This window comes from Haliotis rubra, unplaced genomic scaffold (assembly GCF_003918875.1).
Source record: "Haliotis rubra isolate DU_JTF1 unplaced genomic scaffold, ASM391887v1 Scf240, whole genome shotgun sequence".
NCBI classification, from domain to species: domain Eukaryota; kingdom Metazoa; phylum Mollusca; class Gastropoda; order Lepetellida; family Haliotidae; genus Haliotis; species Haliotis rubra.
Window position 1 is genome coordinate 579,117 of NW_025766448.1, and position 13,070 is coordinate 592,186.

Sequence of the window (13,070 nt, forward strand, 5' to 3'; positions counted from 1 at the left end):
CCTAGTTCCTTAGTACCACTATAGTTAGTCTATGGTAAGAAGGAATAACTGTAGCAACTGAAGGAGGGTGTTCTCTAAATCTTTTTGAGGGTAAGTGATTTTGTTGTTAATAAATATTTTGTTGAATGTACCGGACACAAATATTCCTCTCTTGCAAATCGACAGCAATAACTAGAGCAATCGAAATCAGTAAGTTATTCCTCAAGAAAGAAAAGAAAATGCAACCCCCACCCCCAAAAAACCCAAAAAACAAAAACAACAACAAATAAATAAATGAAAAAAGGACAGATAATACAGATTTAAAAAGAAGACTTCCCACAAAACACATAAAATAGAATCTTGGAACCATACAAACCTCCTACAAAACTCCCCGTCTTAATCACGTCAACTATAGTTAAATTGAAATAGTAAATTAGTGTGGACTTGCGATAGCAGTATACAATGAACGCCTGCACTCGAGGTTCAGCAAACGAATTCAAGAAATTTGAGAAGACAACTCCTTAAAGATACAATTTTAATCCTCAGTGCACGGGTCTCATCATTTACTTTCCAAACTTTATCTGTAACGCACGTAGCGGTGAGAATAATGCTCTCAGTTTCAAAAATAAATTATTCTAGACGATTATTTTGAAGGAAAGCGCACCTGAATTTGATACAGTTACAATGCTTTGGTATTCTAATTCTGCCGACGAAGCAGAGCAGGACTGAGACGGGGCAGGTGGCGCGAATCTATGATCGTCTGCTCCCTTGCTTCCAATGTCGTCTGGCGCAAGATGGGCAAAAAAACTGGACGATCATTAATCGACAAAAGGAAATGTGCTGTTCTGGCTTGATGAATATTTAACGCAGCAAAAACTATTGGGAGGTGTTACAGATTAAAGAACATTAATTATAATACATTAATTGCAAATCTCTATGGATGTAAATATTGCGAGACTTCTTTTATTTCTTCTATTATTTTAATAATATGTTCAGTTAATTAATTAATGTATTTACTGAATTGTTAGTCACGTGAGACATTCACGTCACGTGAGTTTACAACTAAAACTGAATCCTAAAAAAAGAAGAATATGCGATACGTGTTTTGAAGCATCGTTGAGAAGGAAATTGACTCTAATCCTATTGGGCATTTGCGCACGTGTATGGGTAAGTGGCCGAAATGACGCCAGCCATTTGCGAAGGTAAACGAAAATTAAAGGCCGAGTCGCTGCCGTTGCAGCCCACAGCCAGACTGTTTCTGTTTGGATAAACTGTTTTACAAAATGGCCACCAGATTGTCAGATAAATAAAAACAGATGCTCGAATCCTTCGCCGTGAGAGAGTATAGGAATTTCTCAATGGCTGCCATATTGGATCGGCAATCCCGCAGTTGTCACAGTTGTCAGTATAAAACCCGAACCGGAAAACGAACACGGATCGGAATTCCTAGATAGCTACCACATTTAGATTTGATTTAGTCAGATGTAGCCTTCGACCAGCGTCTGGGGAGAAAGAAACGAAACAGGAGGTATATTATCGGGAAAATACCTCCGCGACAGAACACGTTTATAATCCTTTTGCTAAATGTCGACCTCCAGCCTAATAAACATCAGTATATGAGAAGACACACATTTACCCAGTCGAATTAAATAAAAATGTTTGGTTTTAAAAGTTCATGTTGGGTAGTAAAAGAGACTATTTGAAAAGTTTCTGATTTCAATTTCTGGATCTGCTAAACAGTGTGGAAATGAATCGCTGTGAAAAAAGATGTTTGTATCTTTTGTTGACGTTACGGAGTGATTAATATCATTAACTTGAGATAAGATTCCTACCTATCGCCTGCCACAAGGGACGGCGTCAATTTAGGTTGATGAAGGGCTGACTCTACCGTACGGTGTGCACGTGCATTGTGCCAGACAAACAATCTAAGAAGTTGATTTGATGCCGGGGATATACGGCTTGAAGGAAAATGTATTTCAATCCTGTCAGAACGAAAATGTGATGTGGGGATAACAGAAAAATATTCAACTTCAAAATTAGTGCCATACTTTTCCACGTTAGAGGCCCCTGATATGAAGAAACATGTTCTGAGAATCCGACATCCTCACCCCTTCCGCAAACCAATGGTATTTTGCCTTTGTTTCGGTGGCTGCCGTTCTTTTTCACAAAGCAGGCATCTACATGTGACCAAAGTATCAGGGATTAAAAAAACACACCCGGCTATGGGCCGAGCATATCACTGGCATAAATAATAAGTAATTTCCTTGTCCCATTCCAAGTGATAACAGTCGTCATTTGACCCTGGTAACCAAACACTACGCCGATTATCGAGAGTTATCTCCCCTCAAAGGTAAAACCGAGGTCACTTATTAGAGAAATCGTGTTTAATAACACCTGATATCCCTAATTCCGATAAAAATGCGAATTCCATATGCTAGGCGAAATCGAAGGTCGAGAGTGTGAAGAGTAGGGGACAGGTTAAGGTGAAAAGACTATCATAAAAATGTCCCTTTTATCTGAGCCACGCCCAAAGGCGAAATAGCAGACCGCATGTCAGCTGTTAATATCAACCAATAAAAATGATTCTGTCCCATGTTAGGTTCTTTACATTCTTCTAATGAGCTACAGACGTGAAGGGTCTTTGAGTTCTTTTTCGTTTCGTTTCCTTCGTCCCCGATCCCAATTTATACGCCTTTTGTGCTAGTTGGATCAGAAAGTGAGAATATCCTGAAACACACACGGCTAATTCACGATAAGGAAATCTGGGATTCACATCGACACGATCATAATGGCTGGCACAACTAAGTCCAAGCATTAAAAACCATCAATGACTTAAAACAAAAAGATTCATAAAGAAGAGTAGATACAGGTTGAAATTAATAAATTTCAAGAAAAGGGGCGTAATTTTGTTAGAACTTCCGGTGCGAGTGAGCTGAATAGGAACCAGAATCATAGCTCAGTTGGCGGATAAAACAATGCGGACTTTGCACCTTTTTCCCACATTCAATATTGCACCTGGTATATCGACACAAGCGCTCGACAGAATCTGCTGAGCAGAAGGAAATGTGTTTTAACCTGCATTCCCTTTACCCATTCTGCCCTCGCTGTACCCAGACACTCACGTCACCATCTGCTTGCCAGTTCCCCCAAAGAATAACCCCGTCCTCCCCCAAACAACACATGGGGGTAGTATGATGTAAAAGTTACCTAAACAGTCACATCAAATCATCAAAGAGAAGGCGATATGTGAGATTTAGCTTGGGTTTACCAATCCATTTTACACCTGTATTGTACACCTGTAGATATTTATAACTCGACATACTGAAATTTAAATTATTATATTCAACATTTATAACTAAAAGAAAGTATTGGGTGATGAGATTAAATGCCTTTTTATAATGTTAGGTTTGTATTTCGATAGTTGAGATAAAACTTCATATCACATTTGCGAAAGAGGAATAACTGTGTCGATATAAATCAAAATCTATAAATCTAAACCATCCAATGATGAATGCGATATAAAACCTACTGTAAAGCTCGACAGTCTGAGAGCGTGGATTATGAATCCATGTTTCCGTTTAGGAATCCTACTTTTCATAGCTTACATCAGCATTGCACATGCAGCTCTTTGGAATGTGCCTTGTATTACTAAAGTATTTTCGTCTCACATACGGTTCCGTAACCGGACTGAAATCTGTTTTTGATTTTGTATCAGCCCGGATCCAAACGCCAGCCGCCATCATGAGAGGACGTGGACCACATTACACATGCTCGCTATCAGTTCAAAGAGGAACCACTGACTGTTTTTAATTCAATGTATCTACAGAATACAAAGAAAGCGCCGTTCCGTCTTTTATCTGCTACACATTTGAGTTGGCTGCACCTTAAAATCATAAACGGTCCACACAAAAAGCATTTTTTCCAAATCTTGCACGTGCGGCATATTTGAGCAGTTAGTGTTTTTCTCGCTTCTGGGCGAGAAACCAACTTTTTAGCATAGTCCTTCTCCAACTATTTACACTTGTATGCCGAGCAAAAAGTCAATTTCACGTTTGCTGGGTTTTGTTTTGAATAACTGTGAGTGTTCCCATCACACATAGCACTTCCGGTTGTCTAATCATTTCAGTTGAGTATGTTTTCTTCATAAATTTCATTTCAGCTAGCTAGCACTTGAAAAAAATATCCGTTGTTTGGGACCTCAAAAGCACTTTTTGTTACAAAGTAGATCGTTTTAAACCTTCAGCCGAACGTCATCAACAATGTCTCATTGCCGAACTAGGCGACATAATGCTATCAGGCCTTTTCGTCCACATTCATGTCTGTTTGCCGAACTGTTTCACATGTCGAACTATACACATCCGATTACAAAATCGCGGAATTTTCCCGCTTAACTGTACACCATGTCAACCAGACTTTATTCTGGTCTTTCAATAAATATAACATAGGTTGAATTGAAAATAATCTCTGTTTGGTACACAGGTGTCCGGATTCGCTAGTTTATTGAGGCAATTGTGCTTGAGAAGAGATCAGATATGCTGTTGCTGCCCTGATCTGTGTCCAATGCTGGAGTTTGGATGTCCGACAGGGAGGCGTTCGAACTGATGTCCGACAGGGCGGGAGATCGGGTATTGGAGAGATCGGTGAGTGACTGATCGTGAGAGTCTTTGGATTTATCTCCGTTCGAGCTCCCGTTTGTGTTGGAGTTTCCCTTGTCAGAGTCTTGCTGCTTGAGTAGATTTCGGCGGTATTTTGCACGTGCATTTTGGAACCAAACCTGCAAACGATATTCAACCATTAGTATACGTAGATTAAAAATACATATGGATATTGGGCGGAGTGGTCATGTGGGTAAGTGGTTCGCTCAAACCCAGGTTCGACGCCCCACATATCTGGCCTATTTCTTAAGTCATGAGTCTTGTATTAGTGTAAATAGCGAACAGTCCCTCACTCACTTACTCTGAGTACATGCAATACACAAATATGTGTTCAAGCTGTCATCTTTGATGGATTGATATTCACAGGTGCGATGTATTCCAGTCGCATGTTTCGTTCAAATCAGCACATAAATAGCATGAATCAATTCTCCTTCAGAATTAAAAGCCCCACGATGCCATTCTAGTAACTATGCAAACATTTGCACCTGTCGCTATGGTCACAGAAGTCAATTCCCAAATAGTTTCACCCGTGTCACTTCTCCTGCACACATTGCATGACTGCAAGTGACATGTGTTAATAGCTCTTCTATCAGCAATAAACACCTTAACGTATGATGTATTCAAAGCTCTATGACTATCGTAATGTAATCTGACACGGTCTTCGATTTCAATACACCCTGATGACGTAAGTAGCCGCACAATAACTCCAACATTTACCCCTGTTGGTTACAACTGCTCGACAAATATGCTACTTAATATTACTCGGTCGATTAAAAATGACTGAAGATCTTAGGTACATAAACGAAACTGCTTGGAAATGCTCGTCACTTAGACCGGAACATGAAGCCATTCACGCGGGACATGAATACTGCTTTGTATCTGAAATATCCGCACATCGCCTCTTGAATTTCGGTTTCTGATATTTATACAGTTTTGCCAAGGCTTTTAAAAACTTTTTCGGGAACTACATGACATTTTAGAGGGTGGCAATGTTTCGTCTCAATTGGTTATTGAAGTTACCGGTCCTGGGTGAGAAAAAGGTAAACATAGCGACGTGCTCGCGTCGTTGGGAGCCAAGGAGCGGGTGTGTATAAAACTATGAACGTGTCAAAAACGACTGGAAATCTATTTTTGCCTTTTAAGAGGGGCAACAAATATTTGAAGAACCGGGGACCATGGGGGTACATAAACCTTAAGCACTAACCCGCCCATCTCGTAAGACGGGGGATTGTGAATGGTCTCTGTAACTAAAGGTGAAACCACAACCCTCAATAGAATCAGTCTATCTTAAGGGCGGAAACCACCCCTAATTACCGAAGACGATAATCATTTTGTCCGTGCTGTTTGTTTTCATTAGAACTGTTACACTTTTATCTTGTTGGAACGAAACTGCAAGAATAATTAAATTGGGACATAAAGATGATAAATATTTTTACATTAAATACTTGTCATTTACATATTTCGGTATGTTGAATTTATTTTATACGAGTATCGATCTAACGCCCTGGCAAATGGAAGCTGACACTTAAAAATTAATCAGACCAAAAACTCACTTACGTTATCAAAACGTTACTGTGAAACAACTCAATCAGATAAAATGTACTCTGTTCTTTACATCAACTTTGGATAACCACGTCTTGCTTGTTGCCTTTTAACAGCGACCAACCACCCTCTAAAATGTCATGCGTGTATACTTTCTATTTGCAGGCAGTTTGTAAAGGTAATCTAACATATAATTCTCTCGATAATAACAATTTATCTTTTTAGAAAATTGAATTAAAGTTAAAATATTTTTGTGGATTGATTTGACTCACCAGTGCAGTGCACTTCTCAGGAGCGTTACAACTCCCTTAATATCGTCTTTCTGTATTTTTCAATGCATTTCAATTGAAGAGAAGTCTTCCTAGCTTGGTAAACATTGGAAGGTGTTGACAGGAACAATGACAAAACTACTGAGCAACAAAACCCATAGAAACTACATCGGTGAAGCAGGGGGACATTCTCCTACCCCTTCCATTCACCGGGTGCGTGGAGGACTGGGTAGATGTAAAATGATACTCGGTAAACACTAAAATTTACACTAGGTAAACGAACCCGGATTCTCCCTATCCTGTGTGGTCCATGGCAACGGAGGGACAAATAGGCCTCTTTTCCCGTTTTTGACAATAACGTCAGTTTTTGGTCGCTTTTGCACGTCTTGTTTAGGGGACTTAGTGGGCCCGTTGCCTGCCTGCACTTGTGTTCATGTCATGTGTTTCTGTTCACAAAGCTATCAAGTGGAATATAAATAGCAAGCCTGTTTATTGAATTTTGAACAAATACTTGGCGATAAACTTGAGGTTCATTGAATTTCAATGAGTATCAAATTTGAAAAATCTCAGCATTAACCTGTAACGTATGCTCATTGTAGGGAAATGTATTAAACCATTGCAAGCGTTACGATATACTCATTGAGGCGCTTTTAATAGGGTCCGGACATCGCTTTTAATGTTTATCTAATCTAGTTTGAGTGGGATATCAATATTTTTCATCAGCCTATTTTATTTTTTTAGAACCCACGACGCTGTCAATCATCTAACGAAACCGCGGACAGTGTTCTTGGTATATTAATAATTATCATACGGACTACCTTCCACACAACTGAAATTAATTAAAATGTATAAATGTTACATTTTAATTTTACAAAGTAAATGCAATTAATATTAATAAGAATGAACGCCTGTACAAGAATGCTGGGGTGAGTTAATGATAGTGATTTGTTCTATAGATAATATAAACAGTAACAACACTTGGTAGAGGTCATAATTTAGTTTGATAAACAATTGAACCAATGAATCGATATAACAAATACAAATGAATGCACAGACCAACTGTAACGATTAATATCCAACAACATACCTGTAAAACACGTTTGGAGAGACCCGTTTTCTGAGCTAGTTGTTTTAAATCTTTTGCGTCAGGGTTGTGGTTCAGAGCAAAGTAAGATTTCATCGTCCGCAGCTGATGGTGTTTAAACGACGTCCGTACCCTCTTCTGTCGGGGGGTCTGGTGTTGATATCCCTCCCGGTCGAGTACCTCCCCGGGTCTGTCAGGGTTTTCCCCAGGGCCAAGACCTGTAACAAAGAAATATAATTTTAAATAATTATTTATAATTACTACGTCCACTTACACCAACGTTTGTTTGGTTTTTGTTTAACGTCGCACTCAGACATTTTCTAGCTATATGACGGCGGTCTGTAAATAAGGCTGGACCAGACAATCCAGTGACTGATATCATGAGCACCGATCTACAGCACTATAACAAAACTTCCATATGCCGGATTTACATACACACGAGACCTGTTGATAAAGTAATAGGATAATTATTTTAAAATAAATTAATCACGTTCAGATATACCAAAGTAGCAAAATGACCATGTGGATACATATAGTTAACTTCAATTCAGTTGAGTCGAACTGTCTGATATTATCACATTGAATTCGTCATGCCAAGAGTGGTTTGTCGCTGACTTCTGATCCTAGTTATTACGAATCTAAGTTGACCGTAGGAAAAGAACAGTATTCAACAGAGATAACTGTACGTTTCTCGGAATACTCAAACACTCAAGACTTCAGAGCTCCAGTCGACGTAAGCACGTATTTGACTTCGAAATACTGATAAAATCGTCTTTGAAATTTGAAACTGTATCAATAATTTTAATAACTTTCTAGTAACGGAAATTTCAACGGAATATTCGAATCTCAACGCTGAAATCTTTCATTGCTGTAACATGACACATATATTACCCTAGCGTATTGGAATATAGTGGATATCATCATATATTAATATAATATTTACATATTGATATAAGACATGCTTCAAGGCTACCTGACGTCATATCACTATGTAGGAAGTGTTAATTATCCCAGCATGCAACGTCGCGAATTCTAACGCAGAGAAAGATACTAATAGATTGACGACTAGTCTCCTTTCATTCATAAATTCACGACCCGCGGAGTCACAAATGCACGAAATAGTTTCAAAGTCACGCCCTCTTACTAGATGATACCTGCACGGACCAAAGCAACGAGGCTACTTATGACACTGGAAAAAATATAACAGGGTTTGGTTGTCAGATCGCCTTCTCACAATCGTGCGGCATAAGGATTGAAAGCTCAATTAATGACGGTAACAGGATAGTCAAATGAAGTTGTACGTCGAATAGCATTTCCTAATTAGCCCTTCAACGCAAACTCGACTGGTCACGAGATAGCTGCAGTCATTCATTCATAAATCTGATACCGGAAGAATTCAACTGAAAACGGTGTATCGAATTAAGATACTGTTTCCAGTCAACTAGTTCACGTTTTGTCAAGATAATCGGCACATGCTCCGGGAATTTATGGAATAATTACAGTTTTTGTGTTGACGTATTTGTCAGTTTATATTTATCACCTGTTGCTTTAATAAATACCGCTCAGCTCAGAACAGAACAGCAATACACAGTATAAATAGTGTCAGTGGTTTCGCTAATAAGTCAAGTTAAGACGCAAAGAGAGTGAGCGCATTTATTATCGAGGAAAATTTTATATGATTAAATTGTATCAACAATATCAATAACAGTTATTTAATAAATGAATAATAACATCATATGGTTCAAATTTGACTTTACATATCAATCAACCCTCAGCACCAAAATGCCTCGGATCACAAAATTAAAACTCAAGAAACGAAATATGAATAAAATGTGGCCGGTGAAGAAGTCCTCGGTTGGCAGCTATAGCAATCAATCATTGCTTCAGCGTCATCAGTCATCATTAGTTCTAGCATATTTCTCTTTTGCGGCCCCGGAATCGGGAGCATTTCCGAAAAATCAATACCAGCGTCAGAATATTGAGCAAGTTAGATTTGTTTATTACATACCCTTGTTAATGTACAGATTAATTTCGCTTGAAAGCATAATCTGTTCTAAAATTATGAACAGCTGCAAACAATTAGATTTTTCGAAAGTATATCACATTTCATACCGGGGGCAGGTTTAAAAAATCTCATGTTAACGAATTTCAAATCAGACTTGAGTGGTTTATGTCGATAGTAAACTTCAAACCTTTGTGAATAGTAATATCATTTATACAATATATTTCTTTTGATTACCAAATGTGTTAAAAGAACAAACTTTTGTGTTTAAACATAAAAGACTGAACGCCTTTGTATTGTTTTAATGTCCTTTATCTGCAGGAGATGAAATAAACTAAGCATTTATTATAACTCCGAGTTAAATATGTAAAGTGAAATTTGTTTCAACTTGCAAACCAACCAAAAAATTCGCTCACAACAAAAATAGGAAAACTTTGTTGCTTTAAATTTTGGGATTAAGTGTGCGATTAGTTTATTCAACTTCTTGGATAAGTTATTGTGTACATGCTATTGACGAAACTAAGGAAACGAGAAACAATAAAAGTCAATTAAACCAAGGAAATCCATCATTACAAAGACAATTTGTGTCAACAGAAATTCTGAAAACAAACCCTTACAATCACGTTATCATGATGTCGGAAATGGAATACCGCTCTTACTGGAAAACAATAGGAACAAGGTGAAAATCAACGGTACAAATAAAAACAAGAAACCGGGAAGAAAACGGAATCGCCGTTTAGCTAAAATCGTTAAAAGGTTCAGTGCATTCATGATTTTCTTCTAATTTGGCGTTTCCTGTTTCGCTAAGAAACGCGGTCTGGAACCGTGTCTTTCAGACCCAAATTTACTGTGGTCGGGGAGAGATTTCAACGGAAGGAATTTTTCCCCCGGCAAGAGAAATATTAAATTGAGCTAATAAGTCCCGAAACGCATCCGAATCCGCGACTAAAGCCAGGATAATATTTGTAATCCCTCTGGGTTCATACAAAAGTGATTGACGGTTTAGGATGCGGAATGACTTTGCACTGACATGGAAATGTCTTTGAAAAAAACGGGAATATTTAGTCCACCCTCGATTCGCAGATTTTATGAATTCTTACCAAATACACAGGTGGGTTTGGTATTTGTTTGTTTTGATAAGTAGAAAAAATAACGTTGGTGAATTCTTTAGTTGTCTTGACGTGCGACCATGTATTCGAGCTAACTTTGAATATAGTTAGACTATACATTCTTGGTGTTGACAGGGAATAAAAAATACTTTTATACAGAAAAAACAAAGCTTGTAAATTTATGTAGATTGTACTCACAGTTAAATTATAAAAATAATCACAAAACAAATAGAACAATATGTTCTGCTGGGCAAGTACTCCCTGCTCAGCTGTATCCACGTTCAGGCTTATACAGTCGCCTGATTGAGTACTCTCGCGGCAAATGTATATAATTGCTATTCAATATCACTGGTCATAAATTTGTTAACTCCTCGCGAAGACAGAAGTCTGAGAAATAAATAATACTTCATATATATGTTACCATGGCAACTGATAAATGAGTACTGTTTTCCTGCCATAAATCGATAACTTCATCCTCTCCTTGTCGTCTGGTGAATATTTTCGTTTACTTGACAAACACACTTTGAAAGACAATATACTCCATCTTTTGCTAGATTTCATGCTATTTTTAACTGTTCCTAGGTAAGACTTGTATCCACCAGTTTCATTGTACAATTATCTTGTAGAATGGTAGATGTTACCTCATTCTCATGAGCTTATAAATCTTTACGTGGACAGGACATGGATTTAACAACAACGTCCTCCTCCTCCTCCTCCTCATCATCATCAACAACAACAACAACAACAACAACAACAACAACAACAACAACAACAACAACAACTACTAGAATAACTACAACAAAAAACAACAACAAAAGTGAACAGCTCCCGTGTGAAGCTATTCAGTAACAGAAAACTACGAAACAGATATGTTTTCAATTATGCTGTAAGGTAGCTGTGTAAAATAATATTAATATTAATAATATTTTTAAAAGAAAATTAGAAATGTCAGTAACAAGTAATAGAGGAAGGTCTATTACTGACACGAAAAAACCGGGCCAGAGTATTTACTTTGAAGGGGATGAACTTGGTTTTAACATGCCTGATAAGCGTTTAATCATTATTTCTAGATCAACTAAAATGTTTTACCAATTTCTTTGAATTCATTGTAAATTTAAATGAAAAAAATACATCAGCAGGTGTCAAATATAATCCTCAAATATCGCGTAAAAAATGGTTAAAACATTTCACCAAATGTATTTGTATCTCTAGTGGGCGATTTGTGTAGCATGGAATAAACAAGCCTTGACATTGATGAATACAATTTATAAACAAACATTAAACGTCTGAAATGTAGATATACATATATTTTCTTAACCAACATACGGTATCAGCTACGATTTGAAATAGGTTCTTGGGTTATCGTCAGGGTCAAAATATTAAGTCATCCTGCGTTTTCTGCTTATCTGAGAGGGCTTGCATTTGTGAATGAATGTGAGGCCATTTTTTTAATATTCGACATTTAATGACATGGACTGTAAGAGTTATGTAAATATGACATTCATTTAAGCATTGTGAATGACGCATTCGTTTCTATTCCTGGATACAAACGCCAGAAACTAATATCTGACACTACCTGGATGTATCCCAGGTACTGTACCCACAACAATCTATCGTGAAACTTAAATGTTTTCAATGCACATTTTTTAACGTTTTCAAAGAATAGAAATTGGCAAAATAACTGAACTTGCCCTTTGATGCATATTTTTAGGATTTGTTATTTTTTCACGGGATTTTCATATCTACAAATCCCGCTTGGGACAGATTCCATACTCTTCACCAAATCAAATATGTTTCACATATACCGTGAAACGTATAAACACGCACTCTCATTTACGATGCGGCACACGTGTATATTTTCGAAGAAATAGGTATGACCTCATTAATTCCAGCTCGCAAGGCTTGTTATAAACCAATATTTGTAAACTGGACTGCCAGACGAATAAGCTCACTCGGTCATGTGAAATAAACATGCGACAGGTTGAAATCAACCACGCTGTGTTTAAGAAGATAGGAGACATATAGTGTTATTAAGTAGTGTTTATAAAGGTATTGATAGAAACAGAGCTTTGTTTTAATGTCGGCAGTTGACACTTAATGTAAACATTCTATTTTTCGTTTCGTGACATTTCGGGCGGTGTTACCTCACATGTGTAACACGTGCATGGTCGGCCAATAGAGCATGTTTTGCACGTGCGCGTTTTATCTCGCGGTATGGCAGACATTTTTATCTAGCCTTTTTAAGAGCACGTTTTTTTACTCATGAACTTTCATGTCAACAAAGTATTCTGTTTCACTACATTTGCATTAAAAGGGGAATAAATTCAGAATAGATCTTTGTCATCCATCTATTATACATCTACGGATGCCATAATCTTCTAGTTCTCGTGTTTGGTTCATATATTGCGATAATTTGATGCTCGTATAGTT

At 37.6% G+C, this 13,070-nt stretch overlaps 1 protein-coding gene across 1 annotated transcript in view; it reads right to left on the minus strand.

The window, feature by feature from the left end:
* Nucleotides 1–282: 282 nt before the first annotated feature.
* Nucleotides 283–13,070, minus strand: part of LOC124278710 (LIM/homeobox protein Lhx9-like) — a 64,929-nt gene continuing 52,141 nt past the window's right edge. The window contains exons 4-5 of the mRNA XM_046714483.1: nt 7,533–7,747; nt 283–4,753 (exon numbers count right to left, since the gene is read on the minus strand). Of these exons, the coding sequence (XP_046570439.1) occupies nt 4,472–4,753; nt 7,533–7,747 (497 nt within the window). The 3' untranslated portion in view covers nt 283–4,471. The remainder of the gene's footprint in view (nt 4,754–7,532; nt 7,748–13,070) is intronic.